Raw genomic sequence first — 24,587 nt, 5'->3', positions numbered from 1 at the left:
AGTAGGCCTTTTTGGTTTCATCTTGATTGGGCCCCTCTGTGCTTCCTGACCTTGCATGGTTTTTCCCCTCCAAGTTCAGAAAGTTGTCTACCATTATTTTTTCAAATAGGTCTTCTGTCTCTTGCTCCTTTTCTTCTCCTTCTGGTATTCCTATGATTTGAACATTGTTGCATTTCATGTTTTCCCACATTCCCCTTAATCCTTCTTTGTTCTTTTTGAGTTTCTTTTTCCTTTTCTTGCTTTTTCTAGGAATATTTTTCTACCTTGTCCCCCATTGCACTGATTTGATCCCACACTTCATGTAGCCTCCTTTTAATTCCTTGTACTGTGTTCTTCAATTCAGAAATTGGTTTCTTTTTTTCACTTCCTCTTGACTCTTGATTGTTTCTGTGTCTTTCTTCATGCTGGTGTAATTCACAGTAAATTCCTTGTAGCTTCCCTGAAGTTTTTGGTAATTCTCACTGAGCTCATTGAGCTTCCTCATAACCATTGTTTTGAACTCAATAACTGGTAGTTGACTTGCCCCTATTTCATTTAGCATTCTTTCTGAGGCTTCCTTCTTTCCTTTCATTTGGGGGTTGCTTCTTTGTCTTCCCATTATTTGTTCTACTCCTCTTGTTTGCTTCTTCTTCTTAAGTTAATCTGTTTTGACTCCCTGAGTTTGTGATGTGAACTTCTACGGTTGGAGACCTGTGAGATTCAGTGGTGTAATTTCATTGATCTGAACTTGATGCTCTTTGGATGTCCTTTTTGCTATCTATGTTGGCTCTCTTGATTTAATTGGGTTTTGATTATTGTTGGGTCATTCTTTGGTGGGTCCTTCCTTCCAGCTGGTTGACTGAGGGTCACTCTGCTCACCATGTCTTGTATGCTGTTGTGCAGGTGCTGCCAGAACAAAACCACAAATCTGAGGGAACAAACCCAAATCCACAAAAATAACTTCCCCTCGCAATCCCACTATCAACAGCAAACAAACCAGTATTAATAAGGATGTAAAGAGATTAGTACTATTATGAGAAAGAAGAGAAACAACCTATAGTATACAATCTAGTGCCTTAATATGCACAAACTTGATTGGATAAGAAATGAAACTTAAAATATTATGTAGGAAAGAAAGTATCACTAATCATGGAAAGGACCAAAGTAGATTTCATCTCTGTAGCCTCCAGCATTTACCACTGTTTTTTCTTTCTGGATATGCCTCTGGTGGTATCCGATGTTGACCATGTCTGACCTTAGGCAACCTGTTTGAGACTTCCAGGGATCTACTGTCTGTGGCTATCTCCAATCTGGTCACCCTGCACTCAGCAGTCAGGCTTAAGCATCATAGGGCTGGGCAGAATCCATCCTGGTGTTGGGGCTATTATTTCTTCTCAGGCTGCTGCTGCTCTGAGGGCAGTGGTCTGCCTGAACAGGATGGCTGCTACTGTATGATGACTTGGCACTGGGACCCTGGCATCTACCTTAGAGTAATTTATCCCACAGTAAGAAGCTTTTTTCCCCAAAGCCTCTGTCCTCCATCTCTCTTCAGGCATCTCCAACCCACTGTGCCCCTCCTTTGCCAGAGACCAGGGTAAGTGGCTGCAAGTGAAAATTTGTGCGTTGGTTCTATAAATGGCTCTTTGCATCTCCAGCTATCCGTCTCTGACAGAAAGCAACCCTGCTGCTTTTTGCTGCTAGTTATTGTCTATGTACCTTTGGGCTCTGGTGCTCTATGTTGAGAATCTAAGCATAGGGTTTAGACCCTACACTTCTCAGGGGGATTCAATCAATTACTTAATTATCCCTCCAGCGCTGCCACCTGTGTGCACCCAGCCAGCCTTCTCCAGTCTCCACCACATTCCTTACCAGTCAGTTAGTGCTAAAGGTAATTCTTCTGTCTGCCTGAGGTTATAAGGCTTTTCTCTTGCTATTGTTCAGTTGTTTATTCTGGGTGATTTCTCCACAATTTAGTTGTAATTCCAGATTGGTCCTGGGAGGAGGTTAGTGTGGCTTCTATTCACTCCTCTGCCATCTTGCCTCTCTCTCTGTTTTCTACCTTTTTCTAATCTTCCCTAGCAAATCTAGGAGCCATGAAACATACCCATTAGTAACAGAGTTTCTCTAACTGATCTCAAAAGATTGAGTCTGCTATTTAAGAAATACTAGAGCGGGCTTTGAGGATACCACTGTAACCAAGAACAAACATTATCCTTGGATTTATGAAACTCACAGTCTCAAAGAGCAACATGAACAATAAATACAGACATATACCCAAAATAGCAGGAATATATGCATTACTTTGCACTTACTGTACCCTCACTTTGAAACAGTACTACCAGTGATTCCACTTACCACCACCCCATACCCCCAGAGAACCAGAGAACCACAGACTTCAACATTGTGAATCCCTGTGTTAGATGTTAGAAGAGAATTAAACTCTATAACGCTCTACAAGATATTTTTCCCAAAACTAATTAATTAATAATTGACATATAAGTAAAGCAATCTAGGTAGAGATAAGGAGACATAAGTAGTAGCCGTCCCAAATCTAGACCTGGCTACATAATTTGTAAGTACTGCAACAAAAAATGTATAGCCTCTTGTTCGAAATTATTGAGAATTTCAAGGCAACAACAGAACATTTAAACTAAGCCTATTACCCTTTGTGACTGCATAGGTCACATACCTATGAAATCTTCATGGTTTCTACACTTATTAGAAGTTCAACTTTTAGCCAGTCACTTAACTTACCCTGAGGTTAACTTACCCTCAGGTTCTTTAGAGGTACAAAATTAAGGGAAAGAAGATTTTCAGTTTCTTCCACTAATATTTGTGTTTCTCTGTTAAGGAGATATGTCATTTACTTTCAGAAAGTTGTTTTACCCTTTAATATAACCACTAAAATTCTGACTGTGATGTAAAACCAGTTTTGAAAATCCATACAGAGCATTTCACCTTCAACCATAATGATGTTTTTATGTATGTACACCTCCTTAACTGTGTCTAAGAGAAAAAAAATCTCCAAACACTGTTCCAAGTTTGCTATTTTCCCAAGTATGCCATTGAAATCTGAAATTCCAAACTGAGGCCTCTATCTATAAAGTAATTTATCCCACAGTAAAATGTCTACTTGCACAAATTAGACAGTTTTTCCTATCCCTAAAAAACTATCTAATCATAATCAACTTCCACCCTCTATGGTACAGCAACTAGGTCTGCTCCAGTTAAAAAAAAAAAAAAAAAAGAGACAAAATGTCAATTTGAGAAGGAGTTAAATGTTTTATTCTATTAGTTTAGTATTTAATATAACATAACTGATAACTATCTAAACCAGAGGTGCTTAATCTGGAATCCATTAAAGAATTCTGATAATTAGTTAGCTAAAATAGAAAATATTATATATAAATATGAATACAAAATACATATTTTATATATACATCTTTATTGTCATCAAGCTCTAAATAAAATTTAGCATTTTCTTCAACTGTGAATGTAGGCAACAATCTCAATCACCAATGAAGATTATATATATTTTCATATCATATACTTATTGCATATATCTTAAATACTACTTATGCTCAACACCTCAAAATTAGAATAGTTATTGGACCCCAATGATAGATCATGTGATTTGATGTGTTAGAAAAACTGTATATGATATAACACAAAATTGTTACACTGAAATAGCTATGTTTCAGTATTATTAGCTTGTGTTGTAATCTTAAATATATCATTGTATGCATTTAAAAACATAATTCTCAGGAAAGGTCAACAGACATCACCAGAATACTCAAAGGGTAGATAGCACAAAAAAGGTGGCAAAAATATTGGTCAAAAGAAGTTAAGGAGCTCATGTGAAGATAAAACAGAAACACCTGTACCTTTGTTATAGATCTATTCTAATAAATACTGTCTTTAAAATCTAGTTCAAGCCATGACTAGTATGGTTCAGTGGGTCTGGTGTCGTTGTCCCACAAAGCCAAAATCTAGTTCAACAATAATGGCTACATAGAGCAAAATCTTTGCAGTATATTTTTTAATATAAAAATATTAAATACACCAAAACAAAACAGTTTTTTTCTTTTTGTCTGTTTTGTTTTTTACTTTTTCAAACATGACAACTGAATGTAACATGAAAGAGTATAACCCAGGTAAATGTTTTGACTCCACTATCTAAAGTGTTATTTGAATTGGTACCTGAGATGACAGTAGGTTACAGTCAATGAACAGTCCTTTTCCAGTTCTGTATCTTTGTATTAATCCAGCCATAATCGCTCCATATGCATACAGGCCAGTGGCAAGATCAGTCATAGCCACTCCTGGACGAACTGGATCTCCATCCTGATTTAAGAGTTAGGTTAGAAAAAAGAAAATTTAGAATTGAAACCATCATATGATTTCTCCAATAACAAGAGTCAAATAGAAGAAAGAATTGTATATAACATATATAAAAATAAACTAAAGAAATTCCACAAAAACTACTTTGTAGGACTCTGTTGGTAGTGAGAATACAGTTACATTTACTATGTAACCAATGAATTTTTCACCCTACACCCTACCAAACAAACAAAACAAAACCATATGAAATAAAATATTTTTGAACATGTCTGGAATCCTTTTTAATACATTTTACCTTATTTACTCTAAAAGAGAAAATAATTGAATCTGAGTCAATCTGTTGCAAAGGAAAGAGCTAAAGTAGTATTTTTGGGAGAGCAGACCCCCCAAAAATGGTATTTATAAAAAACTCTGTATTCTTACATGTTTAAACTTCAGTGACCTTCAAAGTACTCCCCATTTGATACTATACACCTATTGAGACACTTTTCCCACTACTCAAAACAGTTTTGAAACTCACTGATTTTAATGCCTTTTAGTGATTCTGCCACTTTTTGTTTCACCTCTTAAACACTGGCAAAACTTTCCCTTTGAGGACTTTTTTCATCCAGGACAACCAAAAAAAAAGTTGCTCGGGGTGAGATTGGGTGAATAGGGAAGGTGGGGGACAAGGGTCATGCCATTTTTGGTCAAAAACTGCTAAATACTCAGCACAGTGTGAGCAGCTGTGCTCATAAATCATTCATCATGAAATAGGCACGTGTTGAGTCTTCAAAACAAATTCATTGAAGCCAAACGCAGCCTCAAACAACAATACCAGCTGTGCATCTGTATTAGTATACAGATGGGTTCCTAGAACACTCACCTAGTTGGGGAAGCCTATACTACAAGGGGCCTGCCTTCCAGAAGATAATTCTGATTTTTGTGGGGTCCCCTCTTATATTTATTTGTCTATGGTGTATAGAAGGCTCTCCCAAGGGGAAAAAACCTGATCTAATTTCCTTATAAACATGGTAATAACTGGCAAATAAACTAATAGTATTTGATTTAATAAAAAGACCTGAACTCAAGATGGCAATAGATTAGGTGGAACCTATACTAACCTCCTCCCAGAACCAAGCTAGAATACAACTAAATTATAGAAATATCATCCTCAATAAACAAATGAACAAGCTGGAAAGCAGCCTTATGATGAAGAACTTCTATTCCAAGCCACATCAAGACTGGTAGAAAGTACAGAAGTATGAAGGGGCTGGCTGGGCCCCCATGGGCAGCAACTGAAGTGCCAGAGGCATATCTCAGCTATGGGGGAGTTTCCCCCGAGAAGTGTGGGGTCTGAAAACCAAGCCAGGTCACCCACCCTAGAGAACCATAAAAGGGAAAGGCTCCCATATAATATCTGGCTGTGTAAAGCAATGGTACTTCTGTCTACCAGAGAAAAATGGCTAGAGATGCAGCCACATTCTTCAAAGGCCAAAACACTAAATTTCATTTGTAGCCTCTTATCTGAGCTCCAGAAGAGAAAGGTAAAAATAGACTAAAGCCACATGAGGAGAACCTGGGGTTGGTGACTCTGAGGAGAGAGCTGAAGGGCCAGCCTCCAGGATCCCAGTATACAGTCATCCTGCAGAAGCCATCTTTCTTGAGCACAGCACTCCCCTCCGTCAGTCATTGACAGGGAGTGAAGTGACAGCCCCACCTGAAGGAATCCATCTTGCCACACCCTGTGGAGGAAGAGTCCTCTTGGGGAGTACAGCTAAAAGCTCTTCAATGACTAAACCTAATAGACAGCCAGCAGGTAAAAGCATATAGCAGTACTTTGAGACTTTTGCTGACCCACCTCCAGGATCAGTGCTCATAAAAGCCTGTCTTGCTGCACAGCATGGTCCTTTCCAATGCATCTAGGTGCAGGGAAGGAACCATAAGCTGTGGATCACTCATAGCTCCAAACAGGTTACCCAGGGCTAGCCACAGGCAACATCCAAAACAGGTGTGCACCGGTCTTTGTAGGTCAATGTAGTATATAAAAAAAGAGGAAGCCAAAATGGGGAGATAAAGAAACAGACCCCAAATGAGAAAACAAGGGATTCTCCAGAACATGAGCTAAATGAAAAGAAGGCAAGCAATTTGTCAAATATAGAGTTAAAGTAATAATTAAAAGAATGCTCAAATGGCATTAAAAAACATACAAACCATAAAAGGGACTATTGCAATAAAGAATGCAATATCTGAAATGAATAATACACTGGAAGGAATAAAGAGTAGGTGAGATGAAGCAGTGGGTCAAACCAGGAATTTGGAAAACAACATAGAAATGAACAACCAGGAATTCCGGCCATGATAGAGGCATAAATAGACATACAGTGCCTCCTCACACAAGCAAAAGGACAACAACAAACTTAAACACACACAAAAAAAACAACCAGAATTGACAGGAAATTAAACTGTATGGAAGTCAGACAACCAAGGAGTTAAAGAAGAAACATTCATCCAGACTGGTAGAAGGGACAGAGATGGGCAGCTGGGTGGAAAGGAATCATGGCAAGGCAGTGGCTGGAGGACCAGGATGGGCAAGACAGTGTCTGGCAGACTGGGTGAGGCAGCAGCTTGAGGGCAGGGCAGTCCCATATTCATGTGCAGATAAACCTGAAGGAATAACTGGGGAGCAAGTTAGACAGAGTAACCCAGGGCTCCACAGGATTTCAGTACAGAGAAATAAAGCCTGAAAGCCCCGGACTGAAAACACCTGTGGGGGATGAGGCAGCAACAAGAGCAACTCCCACCTGTAAGGACAGTTCACTGGAGAGACCCACAGGGTCCTGGAACACATACAAACCACCCACCTGGGAATGAGCACCAGAAAGGCCCAATTTGATCAAAGGTAGTGAGGAAAGTGACTGAAAACCGGTAAAGAGCAGAGCAAGTGGCGCTGCTCCCTCTCAGAGCCCTCCCCCACACACAGTGTCACAACACAGCAACAGGGTTGCCCCACCCTGGTAAAACTTAAGGCTCTGCCCCTTACTATGTGACAGGCACACCAACACACACACACACACACACACACACAAATGGCCCAAATGAAAGAAAAGATCAAAGGCCCAGAAAAATAAATACTACTAAGCAACGAAGAGAGAGCCAAACCTATCAGATGCAAAGCTCAAATCACTGGTAATCAGGATGCTCACAGAAATGGTTGAATTAGAGGAAAAAATGAAGGCTATGAAAAGTGAAATAAAGGAAAATGTACAGGGAACCAACAGTGAGGGAAAGGAAACTGGGACTCAAATCAATGGTTTGGACCAGAAGGAAGAAAAAAACATTCAACCAGAACACAATGAAGAAACAAGAGTTCAAAAAAATGAGGAGAGGCTTAGGAAACTCCAGGACATCTTTCAATGTTCCAACATCCAAATCATAGGAGTGCCAGAAGGAGAAGAACAGGAAATTGAAAATTTATTTGAACAAATAATGAAGGAGAATTTCCCCAATCTGGCAAAGGAAACAGACTTTCAAACAGTCAGGAGGCTCAGAGTCCCAAAGAGGTTGGACTCAAGGAGGAACACACCAAAGCACATCATAATTACATTAGAAATATTAAAGATAAGGAGAAAATCTTAAAAGCAACAAGAGAAATGGACTCAGTTACCTACAAAGGAGTCCCCATTAGACTACTAGCTGATTTCTCAAATGAAACCTTGCAGGCAAAAAGGGGATGGAAAGTATTCCAAGTCATGAAAAGCAGGGACACACATCCAAGATTACTGTATCTGGCAAAGTTATCTTGTAGAATGGAAGGGCAGATAAAGTGCTTCTCAGATAGGGTCAAGTTAAAAGAGTTCATCATCACCAATCCCTTATTATATGAAATGTTAAAGGGACTTATCTACGAAAAAGAAGATCAAAACTTTGAACAGTAAAATGATAACAAACTCACAAATATCAACAATTAAGCCTAAAAAATACAACAAAAACAAACTAAGCAGACAACTAGAACAGGAACAGAATCACAGAAATGGAGATCACATGGAGGGTTATCAGCGGGGGAGTGGGAGAGGGAAAATTACAGAAAATAAGTAGCACAAATGGTAGATAGAAAATAGTGGGAGGTTAAGAATAGTATAGGAAATGGAGAAGCCAAAGAACTTTCGTGCATAACCCATGGCATGAACAAAAGCAGGGGAATGTTGGTGGGAAGGGGTGTGCAGGGTGGAGGGGAATAAAGAGGTGGGGAATAGGACAACTGTAATAGCATAATCAATAAAATAAATTTTTTAAAAAAGAAAAGAAATGAACAACCAGGATGGCAGCCAAGTAGGTAGAAGCTGAGTCTACTCACTCTTGTATTCAACTTGAACACTTGGCTGATCTTCCAAAAAATAAACTGAACATTCAATGGAATCTTAGCTAATATTAAGTTTGGAGGCCAAGGAGTACAGAATATGCTTCACAATGGGCACTAAGGAGCTTTTGTAGGTGAAAGGGGAAATACCCTGTGCCTGACTCCTGAAGCCACAGAGAGCCTGGTCAAAGATCAGAGCTTTGCAGCTCCATCCCCTCCCAAGGCAGGAAATACCAGACCCAGGCTAGAAGTGACTTGGATATACAAAGCCAGGGAGATCCAGGCTATACACACACAGTCAGCAGCACACCCATCACTGCAGTGATGAACACCAACTGGAAGAGTGCCAGAGAGAGGGAGAGGGATACTCTCTGACCCTGGATTGGGAGGAAGAGGCTAGCCCTGGCCAGCATTGACTGTGAGAGACTCGACTTTCTGGGAGAGGTGGCATGTACACAAAGCCAGACTGTGACTTAATGCTGCAGTGGCAGTGCCCAAAGAGACTTTTAAAAAGGGGAGTTGAGGTGATCTGGGCAGGGACCCCACATGCAGCTGTCCTGCCAGCAAGGGGAAAGGACTGAGGGAGTGGTTTGCTCCCACTCAGTGCAGCTGGGCAGATTCATCAGAAAGGTGCAAAGCAAGGGGAATTATCAGCCCCAGCCCAGTGCAGCTGGCAGGGCACACTCTGCGCAGAGTGGAGAGTGCAGGGCTCTGTCTGTGGAGACAGCAGTGGGCAGGAAACTGTGCATCTGAGTTTATTTAAAGCCAGACAGAGCCCCCTTGCCTAGCAGAAACTCCAGGAAGGTCACATCCAGTTCCCACCATCTGCAGGAACAGGAAAGATCTGCAAAACAGGCAGGGCAGGCTCAATATCCTGCAGGGTGCATTTCTGCAAGAGAAAGACTGCAGAAAGGAATGCCTAAAGGGACCATTTTGTACTTCTCTCAGGGAGATAAAATACTCTGGTCCCTAGGGTCCTATTTCACTGAGGCTACCAAAACAGGGAGATCAGAAAGTGGTACAGAAGGGGGAATCAGGCCCCCACCCAGCCTCAGCTGAAACACAGAGCTGACCTCAACACCAAGCAAGAGAGAGTGGACCCTCTTCCACAGATTGCCCCAGCACCCCATGAAACAGTTAATTAATAGAAACTATACATTATTGATAGTAAACTGGAACATGCCAAGAAAGGTGGTGCAAGGACACAGGGAACATAACCACAATTTTCCCAGAAGCCTGAACAATGCCTCCCAGGGGAGACCTTAGGTCCAACTCTCCCAATCTCAACAAAAGCTCCCTATGCAGGCAGATGAAGGTGATACAGGTGGTGTTCAAAGAAGTTGGACAACCCACCCTGGACCTTGAGCTGAGAAAATACCAGTGGCAAATGCCGAAGAAGTCAGAAGGCAAACACCAAATGGCTGAGATAAATTTCACCTTGTTCTTCAGAATTTACATTGTTTTCCTTCCTTTCACCTAGTCTTTTAATATTCCTTCTCTTGCTTCAGTTACATTCCAACTAATTTACTACTTTCTCTTTTACTTTTTATTTTTTATTCAGATTTTATATTATTTTTTACTTTATCATTATTTCAAATCTCACATTGTACAAATTGCCCTTGACTTAACTCCATTTTGCCTTGTTTCTGCTTTCTTATTTTTGTTGTAAATTTTATTTTCTCCCACTCTACACCTTGTTCCTATTCCATATTCTTACTATTTCTCTTCCCTCTGTCATCTCAAAAGCATTCTTCCTTCCCTTAATCAGCTCACATTATTTTTCCAACTTTTATAATATTCTTCCTTTCCACCTATATAAATTGTGGCTTCGTGCACGTGGATGTTACAGTTATTGATGTACTTCTTGAATGGTATTCCTTTTTGTTCTGTGTTTTTTATACTTCAAATCTCATAGGTTCTTCTCCTGCTGTCTTACTCCATTTTGCCTTCCCCCTGCCTTGGCTTATTTGAGTTAGGAATTTTATTTTACTTTCCAGTTTCGTAGCCTAAATTCTTACTATTTATCCTCCCCTACTCTCTCAAAATCATTTTGCCTTACACTAGACATCTCACATACTTTGTTCTTTTGTATAATTTTTTTTTCTATTTCATCATTTTTTTGTTGTTGTTCAGTCACAGTTGTCTGGCCTTTTTTCCCATGGCTCTTTCCTACCCCATCCCTCAGCACTCTGACAATCAATTCCCCCATATCCATGCTGACGTGTCCTATATGTGTGTTCTTTTGCTTGCCCTTCTCCTTCTTTCCCCATTACCTCTTACCCTCCACTCCTCTGTTTATTGTCAGTTTGTTCTTTATTTCCAAGTATCTGGTTCTATTTTCCTCATTTGTTTGTTTTCTGATTTGGTTCCACTTATAGGTAAGATCATATGGTATTCTCTTTCACCACCTGACTTATTTCACTTAGCATGATGCTCCCCAGTCTTATACATGCTGTTGCAAAGGGTAGGAGTTCCTTCTTTTTTTCCAAGGCGTACTATTCCACTGTATAAATGTACCACAGTTTTTTGATCCACTTATTTACTTATGGGCACTTAGGCTCTTTCCAGCAATTGGCTATTGTGAATAACGCTGCTATGAACATTAAGGTTCATATGGTCTTTTGAATTGGTGTTTCAAGATTCTGAGGATGTAGTCCAATAGGTGGGGTCACTGAATCGAAAGGCAGTCCATCTTTAGTTTTTTGAGGAAATTCCATACTGTTTTCCGTAGTGTCTACAAAAGTCTGCATTCCCACCTACAGTGTACTAGGGTTCCCTTTTCTCCACAACCACATCAGCACCTGTATATGTTGATTTATTAATGATGGCCATTCTGAGTGGTGTGAAGTGGTAACTCACTGTGGTTTTAATTTCCATCTCTCTAATGGTTAGCAATGTTGAACATTTTTTCATGTGTATATGGGACTTCTGCGTGTCCTCCTTGGAAAAGTCTCTGTTCAACACCTTTGCCCACTTTTTAATTAGGTTGTTTGTCTTCCTGCTGTGGGATCATGTGAGTTCTTTATATATTTTGGAGATCAAACACTTGTCCAAAGTATCAACGGAAAATTCAGTTTCCCATATGGTTGGTTTCCTTTCCATTTAGTGGAGGTTTTCTTTAGCTATGAAGAAGACTTTTAATTTGATATAGTCCCATTTATTTATTCTTTCCTTTATATCCCTTGCCCTAGGAGGTGTATTGTTAAAAATATTGCTACAAAAATATCTGAAATTTTCCTTATATCTGAAAAGACCTCCTATCTCTAGTACTTTTATGATGTCACAATTTATATTTGTCTTTTCTATGTTTCCCTTTTTGTTTTTTATATATTTTATTGATTATGCTATTATTCTCCCATTTTTTTCTACCTTTTATCCCCCTCTGCCCTGGACCCCACCTCCCTCCAGCAATCCCCCAACACCTTAGTTCACATCCATGGGTCATACATACAAGTTCTTTGGCTTCTACATTCCTATGCTATTCTTAACCTCCCCCTGTCTATTTTGTATCTACCATTTATGCTCCTTATTCCCTGTACCTTTCACCCCTTCTCCACTTTTGCCAACCACTGATAGCCCTCCAGGTGATCTGAATTTCTATAATTCTGTTCCTATTCTAGTTGTTTGCTTAGTTTGTTTTTATTGTAACTTTTAGGCTCAGCTGTTGATATTTGTGAGTTTGTTGTCATTTTACTGTTCACAGTTTTGATCTTCTTCAATTTCTTAGTCCTTTTAACATTTCACATAATAAGGGCTTGGTGATGATGAACTCCTTTAACTTGACCTTATCTCGGAAGCATTTTACCTGCCCTTCTATTCTAAATGATAGCTTTGCTGGATAAAGCAATCTTGGGTGTAGGTCCTTGCCTTTCATGACTTCAAATACTTCTTTCCAGCCCCATCTTGCCTGCAAGGTTTCATTTGAGAAATCAGCTGACAGTCTTATTGGGAACTCTTTTGTAGGTAATTGTCTCCTTTTCTCTTGCTGCTTCTAAGGTTCTCTTCTTATCTTTAATCTTGGGTAAAGTAAGTATGGTGTGCCTTGGTGTGTTCCTCCTTGGGTCCAACTTCTTTGGGACTCTCTGAGTTTCCTGGACTTCTTGGAAGTCTATTTCCTTTGCCAGATTTGGGAAGTTCTCCTTCATTATCTTTTCAAGTAAGTTTTCCATTTCTTGCTTTTCTTTTTCTCCTTCTGGCACCCCTATGATTTGGATGTTGGAATATTTAAGGTTGTCCCAGAGGTTCCTAGGCCTTTCCTCAGTTTTTTGAACTCTTGTTTCTTCATTCTGTTCTGGTTGAATGTTTATTTCTACCTTCTGCTCCAAATCATTGATTTGACTCCTGGTTTCCTTCCCATCATTGTTGGTTCCCTGTACATTTTCCTTATTAAGCTTTTTATTTTGATGAAGTCCCATTTATGTATACTTTCCTTGGCTCTAGGAGACATATTGGTGAAAATACTGATGCGTGGAATATCTGAGATTGTCCTGCCTATGTTCTCCTCTTTTATGGTATCATGACTTATATTTAAGTCTTTTATCCATCTTGAGTTTATTTTTGTGTATGGAGTAAGTTAGTGGTCTAGTTTCATTTTTTTGCATTTACTTGTGCATGTGTCCCAAACCCGTTTATTGAAGAGGCTAATTTTGCTCCATTTTATAGACTGGCCTGCTCTGTCAAATATTAACTGACCATACTGATATAGGTTTATTTCTGGGCTCTCTATTCTTTTTCCTTAGTCTATATGTCTGTTCCCATGCCAGTACCAGACTGTTTTGATTATATAAGCCTTTGTAATATATTTTGATATCACGTATTGTGATCCCTCCTACTTTGTTCTCCTCTCAATATTGCTGAGGCTACTTAGGGTCATTATGATTCCATATAAATTTTTGAAATATGTGAAATATGTCATTGGTATTTTGATAGGGATTGCATTGAATCTATAGATTACTTTGGGTAGTATTAACATTTTAATGATGTTAATTATTCCAATACATGACCAAGGTATATTCTCTTATTTATTAGTATCTTCCATAATATGTTTCTTCCGTGTTGTGAAGTTTTCTTAGTACAGGTCTTTTACTTCCTTGGCTCAGCTTATTCCCAGTATTTTGTATTTCATGTTGCTATAGTAAATGGTATTTTTCTTCTAATTTCTGTTTCTGATATTTCATTGTTGCTATCCAGAAATGCCTGAGATTGATGAATGTTTGCTTCATATCCCCAACATTTTGCCAAATTCATTTATTAGGTCAAGTAGTTTTTTGGTGGAGTCTAAAGGGTTTTCTATGTATACTATCATGTCCTCTGACAGCAGTGACAGCCTGCCTTACTTCTTCCTTTCATACTTGAATGCCTTTTCTTTCTGTCTCTCTTCTTTTTTTCTTTCTTTCTCTTTCTTTCCTTCTTTTTTCTTTTCTTTTTTCTCTGATTGCTGTGACTTAAGCTTCTAATACTATATTGAATAAAAGTGGTAAAAAGTGGACACCCTACCCTTATCCTGTTCCTGATCTTAGGGAGAAAGCTTTTAGTTTTTCCTGTTTGAGGTGATGTTAGCTGTACATTTCCCACATATGGCCTTTATTTTGTTGAGGAATGCTCCCCCTATTTTCACTTTGCTGAGTGTTTTTGTCATAAATGGATTCTGTACTTATCAATTCTTTTTCAGCATCAATAGATATGATCATGTGGTTTTGTCTTTCATATCATTTATGTGATGTATTACTACTGTTGATTTGCACATATTGTATCCTCCTTGAATCCTGAGATGAATCCCATTTGATCATCATATATAATCTTTTTAATGTATTACTGGATCTGGGTTGCCAATATTTTGTTAAAGATATTCACATCTATGTTCATCAGAGATATTCACCTAAAGTTTTCTTTCTTTGTTATGTCTTTATCTGGTTTTGGAATTAGGATAATACTGGCCTCATAAAACAAGTTTGGTAGTCTTCCCTCTTCTTGGATAGTTTCAGAAAAATTGGGGTAAATTCTTCTCTAAGTGTTTAGTAAAATTCTCCTGTGAGTCTGTCCAGCCAAGGGCTTTTGTGTGCTGGGAGTTTTTTGATTACTGCTTCAGTTTCACTAGCTGCTATTGGTTCCCTTCAGGCTTTCCTATTCAGGCTTTTCCCACTGAGGCTTTCCGCTTCTTCCTGACTGAGTTTTGCAAGATTGTATGTTTTAGAAATTTGTCCATTACACCCAGGTTTTCAAACTTCTTGCCATATACTTGTTCATAGTAATTTCTTATAATCCTTTCTGTAATACTGATTATAATTCTGACTCCTTCATTTCTAATTTTATTTGTGTCATCTCTCTCTCTCTCTCTCTCTCTCTTTGATGAGTCTGGTTAAAGCTTTTTCAATTTTATCTTTTCCAAGAACCAACTGCTGAATTTATTGATACTTTGAATTGTTCTTTTATTCTCTATGCCATTTAATTCTGCTATGATCTTGTTATTTCTTTCCTTCTATTCACTCTGAGCATTGTTCATTGTTGTTCCTCTACTTTCTGTATATGTAGGGTTAGGTCATTTATTTGAAATATCTCTATCTTTTTATGTAAGCCTGTATTGCTATGAACCTCCCTTTAGGACTGACTTTGCTGTGTACCATAAGTTTTGGATTGTTGTGAGTATATTTTTATTTGTTTCCAAAAAACTTTTGATTTCTTCCTTGATCTCTTTGTTTACCCATTCATTGTTTAATAACATGTTATTCATTCTCCATTACATGAATGATTTTGAGTTTTCCTTAAGGTTGCTTTCCAGTTGCAACTGGATTTGATCTGATTTGAGAATATGCTTGATATGATTTCCATTTCCTGAATTTCTTAAGCCTTGTTTTGTGTCCTATCATGTGATCTACCTTTCATAATGTTACATGTGCATTTGAAAGGAACATATAGTTTGCTCCTTGGGGTGAAAGGTTCTGTATATATCAGTTACTCCCTTTGATCTAGTGTGTCATTCAGTGCCACAATGTCCTTGTTGATTCTTTGGAAGATCTGTCCATTGTTCACAGTGGGGTGTTAAAAATCCCCTAGTATAAGTGTGGTTTCTGTCTATATCTTTCTTGAAGTCCTCCAAGATTTCCTTATATATTTGGGTGCTCCTATGTTGTGTGCATATATACTTACAATGTTTATAGTTTCCTGATAGATTCTTCACTTTATAAATATGAAATGACTTTGTCTCTTTTTATATCCTTTGTTTTGAAGTCTATTTTGTCAAATATAAGTATTGCTACCTTAGCTTTCTTTTCCTGTCCATTTGCTTGGAATATTTTTCTCTGACATTTCATGTTCACTCTGTGTACTTCTTTTGTTCTGAAGTACATCTCTTGTAGACAGCATATATGCAGGTCAAGTGTTCTTTTCCATTCAGCTGCCCTGTGTTTTTTTAATGGAGTGTTTAATTTCATTTACAATTAAGGTTACTACTGTATGTACTTATTCATTGCCACTTTTTCCTTTCATACCTCTGTTGCTCTCTATCATTCTATAACTTCATCTTCTTAAAGCAGTCCCTTTAGCATGTGTTGTCATGCTGTTGGGTGGAGGTGTATTCTTTACCTTCTTTTGTCTTGGAAACTCCATATTTCACCTTCTATTTTAAATGACACTCTTGCTGGATAGAGTTGTCTTGGTTTAGGCCTTTGCTTTTCATTACTTGGAATATATCTTGCCATTCCTTACTGACTTGTAGTCTTTCCATTAAGAAAACAGCTCATGGGAAACATGCCTTATAGAAGCTCCCTTGTATGTTACTATCTGTTTTTCTCTTGCTGCTTTTAAGATTCTCTCTTTGTCTTTAAAATTTGGCATTTTCATTATGATGTGTCTTAGAGTAGTCCTCTTTGGGTTCATCTTAACTGGGACCTATGGGCCTCCTAAACTTGCATGACTATCCCCTCTCCAATTTAGGGAAATTTTCTGTCATTATTTTTTCAAACAGGTTTTGTATTCCTTCTCATTTTCTTCTCCATGTGGTAGTCCTATATGTAAATGTTGTTACATTTCATCTTGTCCTGAAGTTCCTTTACACTATCCTCATACTTCTGGAGTGTTTTTTCATGTTGTTTGCCCTATCTGCATATTTCTTTCTACCTTGTTTTCCAGATCATTGATTGGGACCTCTCCTTCACCTAGGCTGCTTGTAATTCCTTCTACTGTATTTTTTATTTCAGATCTTGTATTCTTCATTACTTCCTGGTTCTTCTTTACAGTTTCTATTTCCTTTTTCATGCTGTTGTAGTTTCCACTTAGTTCCTTGTCATTGTCAATGAGTTACTTGAAGCATCCTTATAACCATTTTTTTAATTCTGTCTGACAGATTGCTATTTCAATTTCAACTTAGCTCTTTCACTCGAGATTCTTCTATTCCTTTGATTGGGGGTTCGTTCTTTGTCTCCCCAATTTAGGTACACTTTTTGTTTGTTTCTGTATCTTTAGGATGCTCTGCTTTTCCAGCCTGTATTCGTGGATTAGACTTCTGTGGTAGGAGTTCTGTGGGACTCTGTGGTGTAGTCTCTCTGATCACCTTATCTGGATACTCTACAGTTTCCCTTTCTTCATTTGTGTGAGCTCTCTTGTTGTACTTGGATTTACTTTTTGGTGGCTTCCTTTTGGAGGGTTCTCCCCTTGGGCAAACTTACTGGCAGATACAACCCCCACCTTGTCTTCATTGCACCCATTTTGAAGTATCCTCTGTACACTTTGGCTTCCAAGCTTCATATCAGCTAAGATTCTGTTGGCTGTTTGTTTTTTGGAATATCAGGTAAGTGTCCCATTGGGTACACAAGCAAGTGGGCTCAGCTCCTACCTACTTTCAAAACCATCTTCTCCCTCAAATAATCACAGTATTTGGTAAAGATACTGTTGGTTCCTTTGTATAATATTCCCTATCCACCCTTATCAATCTTTGCTCAGCTGTCAATGATATTGACCCTGCTGTTGTTTGCCTGCAATTTTGTTCCCTTTGATTCACTAACTTTTTAATTTTATTTCAAACCTCATAGTATATTCTTCTCTTTTATTACTCCATTTTGCCATGGGCATTCTATGTTTTACTTATTTTTTAGATGTCTTATTTATTATTTTTATTTTTTGTCTTCTTTATTATATTTTATTGATTATGCTATCAAAGTTGCCTCATTCCCCCCTTCATTCCCCTCCACCCTGCACACCCTCTCACGCACATTCCCCCCTTTAGTTCATGTCCATGTGTCATAAGTTCTCTAGCTTCTACATTTCTCAAACTATTCTTACCCTCCTCCTATCAATTTTCTACCTACCATCTATGCTACTTATTCTCTGTACCTTTTCCCCCTCTCTCCTACCACTCCTCTATTGCAAAACCTCCATGCCATCTCCATTTCTCTGGTTCTGTTCCTGTTCTAGTTGTCTGCTTAGTTTGTTTTTGTTGTATTTTTAGGCTCAACTGTTGATATTTGTGAGTTTGTTGTCATTTTACTGTTCATAGTTTTGATCTTCTTTTTCTTAGATAAGTCCCTTTAACATTTCATATAATAAGGGATTGGTGATGATGAACTCTTTTAACTTGACCTTATCTGAGAAGCACTTTATCTGCCCTTCCATTCTACAAGATAGCTTTGCCGGATACAGTAATCTTGAATGTGTGTCCTTGCTATTCATGATTTGAAATACTTCTTTCCATCCCCTTTTTGCCTGCAAGGTTTCATTTGAGAAATCAGCTGGTACTCTAAGGGGATTCATTTGTAGGTAACTGACTCCATTTTTCTTGTTGCTTTTAAGATTTTCTCCTGGGGACTTCTGGCAAGATGGAGGCATAGGTGGATGCACCATACCTCCACACACAACCAAGATTAGAACAACAACAATTTAGAGGCAGAATAACACCCAGAACTGACAGAGAATTTATCTGAATGGAAGTTGGACAGCCAAGAAGTCGAAGTAGACCCGTTCATCCAGACCAGTAGGAGGGGCAGAGAGGAGCAGCCGGGCGTGGGTCGAAGCGCATGGAGAACAGGGAGAACTGGGCAGATAAGGCAACCAGGAGCATGTAAGGCATCCAGGGCGCACAAGATCACAGCGGGTGAACACTGAGTACACAAGCGGCAGCTGGTGGACCCAGTGAGGTGGCGATTGTGGACCAGGGCAAAGCACGCAACCCAGGATCCCAGGGAAGGGACTGAAGTCCCAGGAGAATGGAGCTACCGCCATTGTTCCCTCCCACCCCCCCCCCCCCCCACCCCCACATACAACATCACAATCTAGCAACTGGGGTGTCCAGCCCCTGTGAATACCTAAGGATCTGCCCCTCACTGTAACTAGAGTGACCAGGCCAAAAAAAAAAAAAAAAAGAGAGAGAGAGTGATGTCTCAAACAGAAAAACAGATCAGTGCCTCAGGACTCATCCTTTTGAACGACCAAGAGATAGCCAATCTATCAGATGCACAGTTCAAAACACTGGTGACCAGCAAGCTCACAGAATTGGTTGATTTTGGGCACAAATTACATGAAAAAATGCAGGTTACTATAAAAGAGATGAAGGAAGATGCATGGAGAACCAATAGTGATGCTAAGGAAACTGGGACTCAAAACAATAGACAGGACCAGAAGGAAGAAAAAAACAACCAAACAGGAAAGAACGGAGAAATAAGAATTAAAAAAAATTAGGAAAAGCTTAGGAACCTCCAGGACATCTTAAAATGTTCCAACATCCGAATTATAGGGGTACCAGAAGGGGAAGAGGAAAAGCAACAGATTCATATTTGAACACATAATAAAGGGGAACTTCCCCATTCTGGCAAAGGAAATAGACTTCCAGGAACTCCAGGAAGCTCAGAGAGTCCCAAACAAGTTGGACCCAAGAAGAAACACACACAAGGCACATCATAATTACATTAGCCAAGTTAAAAATGAAGGAGAGAATCCTAGAAGCAGCAAGAGATAAGGGGACAGTAACCTACAAAGGAGTTCCCATCAGTCTGTCAGCTGATTTCTCAAAAGAGACCTTACAGGCAAGAAGGGGCTGGAAAGAAGTATTTCAGGTCATGAAAGACAAGGACCTATATCCCAGATTACTCTATCCAGCAAAGCTTTCATTTAGAATGAAAGGGCAGATAAAGTGCTTCTCAGATAAGGTCAAGTTAAAGGAGTTCATCATCACCAAGACCTTATTGTGTGAAATGTTAAAGGGACTTATCTAAGAAAAGAAGATAAAGAAAAAATATGTATAGTAAAAGGACAGCAAACTCACAATTATTAACAACCACACCTAAAGCAAAACCAAAAAAAAAGCAAACAACTAGAAAAGGAACAGAACCACAGAAATGGAGATCACATGGAGGGTTAGCAACAGGGGAGTGGGAGGAGGAGAAAGGGGGGAAAAAGTACAGAGAATAAGTAGCATAGAATGTAGGTTGAAAATAGATAGGGGAGGGTAAGAATAGTATGGGAAATGTAGAAGCTAAAGAACTTATAAGTATGACACATGGACATGACTAAAGGGGGGGATATGGGTGGGGAGGTTGTATAGGGTAGAGGGGATTGAAGGGGGGAAACTGGGACAACTATAATAGCATAATCAATAAAATATTTTTAAAAAAGATTTCCTCCTTATCTTTAATATTGGCTAATGTAATTATGATGTGCCTTGGTGTGTTCTTCTTTGGGTCCAACTTCTTTGGGACTCTGAGCTTCCTGGAGTTCCTGGAAGTCTATTTACTTTGCCAGAATGGGTAAGTTCTCCTTCATTATTTGTTCAAATAAATTTTCAATTTCCTTTCCTGTTCTTCTCCTTCTGGCACCCCTATGATTTGGATGCTGGAACACTGAAAGATGTCCTGGAGTTTCCTAAGCCTCTCCTCATTTTTTTTAATTCTTGTTTCTTCTTTTCTTCAGTTTTTTTTTTTTCTCTTTGGCTGTTTCTTTTTTCTGGTCCACTCTATTGATCTGAGTTCCAGTTTCTTCCCATCACTATTGTTTCCCTGTGCATTTTCTTTCATTTCACTTAGTGTAGCCTTCATTTTTCATCTAATTTGTGACCAAATTCAGCAAATTCTGTGAGCATCCTGATCACCAGTGCTTTGAACTGTGCATCTGATAGGTTGGCTCTCTCTTCATCACTTAGTTGTATTTGCTCTGGAGGTCTAATCTGTTCTTCCATTTGGGCCAATTTTTTTGTCTTGACTCACCTGTTATGTATGTGGGGCGGAGCCTTACATGTTCACCAGGGTGGGGCAACCCAGTCACTAGATTGTAACACTGTATGTGAAGGAGGGGTCAGAGGGGGAACAATGGCACTTGCTCTACTCTCTGTCAGATTTCAGTCCCTCCTGCCACTTCCCCCAAGCAAACTGGGCCCTTCTGGTGCTCATTCCCATGTGGGTGGGTTTGTGTACATCCTAGGACCCTGTGGGTCTCCCCAGCGAACTCTCCTGTGAGGCTGGGAGTCTCTCCCACAGGTGTTTTCAATCAGTGGTTTGAGGCTTTATTTCCCCGCACTGGAACACTGGTTTGACAGTCTGTCTCGCCCCCGAATTTCGCCTGGTTTATCTGCACGCAAATATGGGACCACCTGGTCATCTAGGCACCTTGCACACTGCATGCCCCACAATCCGCCCCCTTGCTGGGTCTGCCCGTTACCACCCACACACCTATGGTCTGCCAGCCACCACCTGGCACCCGGGGCGCCAGCTGCTGCTTTGTGCCTGGGTCTGCAACCACTGCTTTTTTTTTACCATGACCCTGCTCCACCACGCTGCTCTACCTCTACCACCACCAACCTCTCCACCCCAACCTCTACCCCTCTACCTGTCTGGATTAATGTGTCTATTTTAACTCCTTGGTTGTCTGACTTCCATACAGTTCAATTTTCTGTCAGTTCCAGTTGTTATTTTGTTTCTAAATTGTTGTTGTCCTTATTTTCGCTGTGCAAGGAGGCACAGTGTGCCTACCTATGCCTCCATCTTGTCCAGAAGTCCTACTTATGTTTCAAATTTTATTCTCTCCCTCTTTTGTTTTCTTTCTATTCCCTACGTTTATCATTTCTTCTCCCTTTTCCAACTCAAAATCATTTTACTCTCTTTAGTCATCTCATGTTCCCTTTTCCGTATCTTATTATATTCTTAATTTCTCTCTGCCTGTATTACTCTTTGCTCAATTGCTGTTGATATTTCTGATGTGATTGGGGGTTATTTATGCTGGCATGGGTTTAGTTGCACCTGTATAACAGCATACACGACATGGTGGGAGCTGTGACTCCCAGGCAGCCAGCTGGAGGGGAGAACCACCCAATTAATGGGCCACCACAAAGCAAAGACCAAGTACAACATGGCAGCCCATATAAACTAAATAAAGGGCAACCATAGAGCATCCAGACCAGCAGATCTAAGAGACTGCACCAATGACTTCCACAGAATTCCTACCACAGAAGTCCACCCCACAAAACTGGCCATTCAAAGCAGAACACCTTTGTATACAGAAACAAACAAAAAAAGTCACCTAAAATGGGGAGATGAAAAAAGAATCTCCAATCAAAACGAATAGAGAAAAACCCAGAAAAAAGAGCTAAATTAAACTACATAAGCAATCTATCAGACATATATTTTTAAAAAGTTATTAAATGATTCTCAAGGAACTCAGTGACAATGACAAGGAACTTAGTGGAAACTACAGGAGTATGAAAAAGGACATAGAAAATATGAACAACAACTAGGAAGGAACAAAACATATAATATCAGAAATGAAAAGCACACTACAAGGAATTAAAAGCTGCCTAGATGAAGCAGAGGACCAACAGAAAGCTAGAAGACAAGCTATAAAGAAATACCCCATCAAAGCAACAAAACAAACAAACAAACAAACAAACAAAAAAACCTCAAAAAGAATGAGGATAGTTTAAGGGAACTTCAGGGCAACATGAAATGTAAAAACATTTGCTTCATAGGAATATCAGAAGAAGAAAAGGAGCAAGGGATAGAAAACCTGTTTAAAAGAATAATAAAAGAAAACTTCCCTAACTTAGAGAGGGAAAAAGGCACACAAGGTTAGGAAGCACAGGTGGTCCCGATCGAGATGAACCCAAAATGGTCCTACTCCAAGATACATCATAATTAAAATGGGAAATTTTAAAGACAAAGAGAATCTTAATCCCAACAAGGCAAAAAGAGTGAGTAACATACAAGAGAGCTCCTAGAAGGCTATGAGCTACTTTCTCAACAGAAACACTGCAGGCCACAATAGATTAGCAAAAATACTACTGCAGGCAATTAAAAGCAAGGACTTACAACCAACACTGCTCTATCCAGTGAGGTTGTCCTTTAAAATGGATAGTGAAATAAAAAGCTTCAGACAAAGAAGGCTAAAAGAGTTCACATCCACCAAGCCAGCAATGCAAGAGATGCAAAAGGGACTGCTATATAAAAGAAAGCGAGAAAGAGAGAAATGGAGAGAGAAAGAGAGAAAAACACAGGTATAGAAAAAATGGCAATAAATTAAGTGTCTATCAAAATAACCTTAAATGAAAATGGAGTAAATGCTCTAATCAAAAGACATAGGATAGCTGAATGGATAAGAAAACACAACCCATGTATATGCTGCTTAAAAGAGAGCCATATCAGAACAAAAGATCTAGCTCTGGCTGGTGTGGCTCAGTGGACTGAGCACGAGCCTGTAAACCAAAGGGTCACCAGTTTGACTCCCAGTCAGGGCACATGCCTGGGTTGCAGGCCAAGTCCCCAGTAGGGGGCTTGCGAGAGGCAACCAAACATTAATGTTTCTCCCTATCTCTTTCTCCTTCCCTTCCCCTCTCCCTAAAAATAAAATAAATTTTAAAACCCTTTAAAAAAAAAGATCTACAAAAGCTGAAAGAGAAGGGATGGAAAAAAATACTCCAAACAAATGTAAACTAAAAGAAAGATGTGGTAGTGATACTTATACCACATACAATAGACTACAACACAAAAGCCACAAAAGGGACAAAGAAGGTCACTACATAATACTTAAGGGAACAATCCACAAGCAGTATATAACACTTGTAAACATATATGCCCACAACATAGGAGCACCTAAATATATAAAGAAAATCTTGGAGGACCTTAAGACAGATATTGACAACAACAAAGTCATAGCAGGGGATTTTAACTCCCCACTGTCAACAATGGATAAATCATCCAAACAAAGATTCAGCAAGAATATATTGGCACTGAATAACACTCTGGATCAAATGGACTTAATCAATATATATATGGAATCTTTCACCCCAAAAAAGCAAAATAACACTCTTTTGAAATGCACATAGAACATTTTCAAAAATATACCACATGGTAGGACACAATACAGACCCAACAAATTAGCTTGAGTCAAGATGGTAGCATAGGCAGACATAGCTCACCTCTTCACACAACCACATTAAAATTACAAATAAAATATAGAACAACCATCACTCAGAACCATTAGAAATCAAGTTGAATGGAAGTCTGACAACGATGATATTAAAGAAATCACATGCATCGAGAATGCTAGGAGGGGTGCAGGCACAGAATGAGCTGGTTTCTCACTAACATCTGGTGGATAAATATTCAGGAGAGATCTGTCAGGAGCAGGGAGTCCCAGCTCCACACCAGGCCCCCAGCCCAGGGTTCCAGTACCAGAGAGACAGGTACTACAACTTCTGGCTGCAAAAACCAATGGGGATTGAGTTGGTGGAAGGAACTTCCGGAGCCCCAAGCAGTCCTGTAAAAGAGCCCAAGCATGGTCTCACCTACTCAGACTCACTCCATCTGAGCCCCGGCACTGGGGTGGTAGTTTGAAGGGCACCAATGGCATAGGCATAGAGGCTGAAGTGTCTGGCATCAGGGCAAGTGGAAAAATTGTCCCTTTTCTGAGACCTCTCCCTGCAGAGCCATGGAGCCAGAAAGCTCCATATTTCAGC

At 39.4% G+C, this 24,587-nt stretch overlaps 1 protein-coding gene across 1 annotated transcript in view; it reads right to left on the bottom strand.

Moving 5' to 3' along the window:
- The window catches only part of SUGCT (succinyl-CoA:glutarate-CoA transferase), a 996,774-nt gene that overhangs the window by 808,726 nt on the left and 163,461 nt on the right, over positions 1-24,587 (bottom strand). The window contains 1 exon segment of the mRNA XM_028526030.2: positions 4,180-4,323. Coding sequence (XP_028381831.2) covers positions 4,180-4,323 — 144 coding nt within the window.

The sequence above is a fragment of the Phyllostomus discolor genome, chromosome 10, assembly GCF_004126475.2.
Source record: "Phyllostomus discolor isolate MPI-MPIP mPhyDis1 chromosome 10, mPhyDis1.pri.v3, whole genome shotgun sequence".
Lineage (NCBI taxonomy): Eukaryota > Metazoa > Chordata > Mammalia > Chiroptera > Phyllostomidae > Phyllostomus > Phyllostomus discolor.
This window is presented reverse-complemented; position numbering and strand designations above follow the sequence as displayed.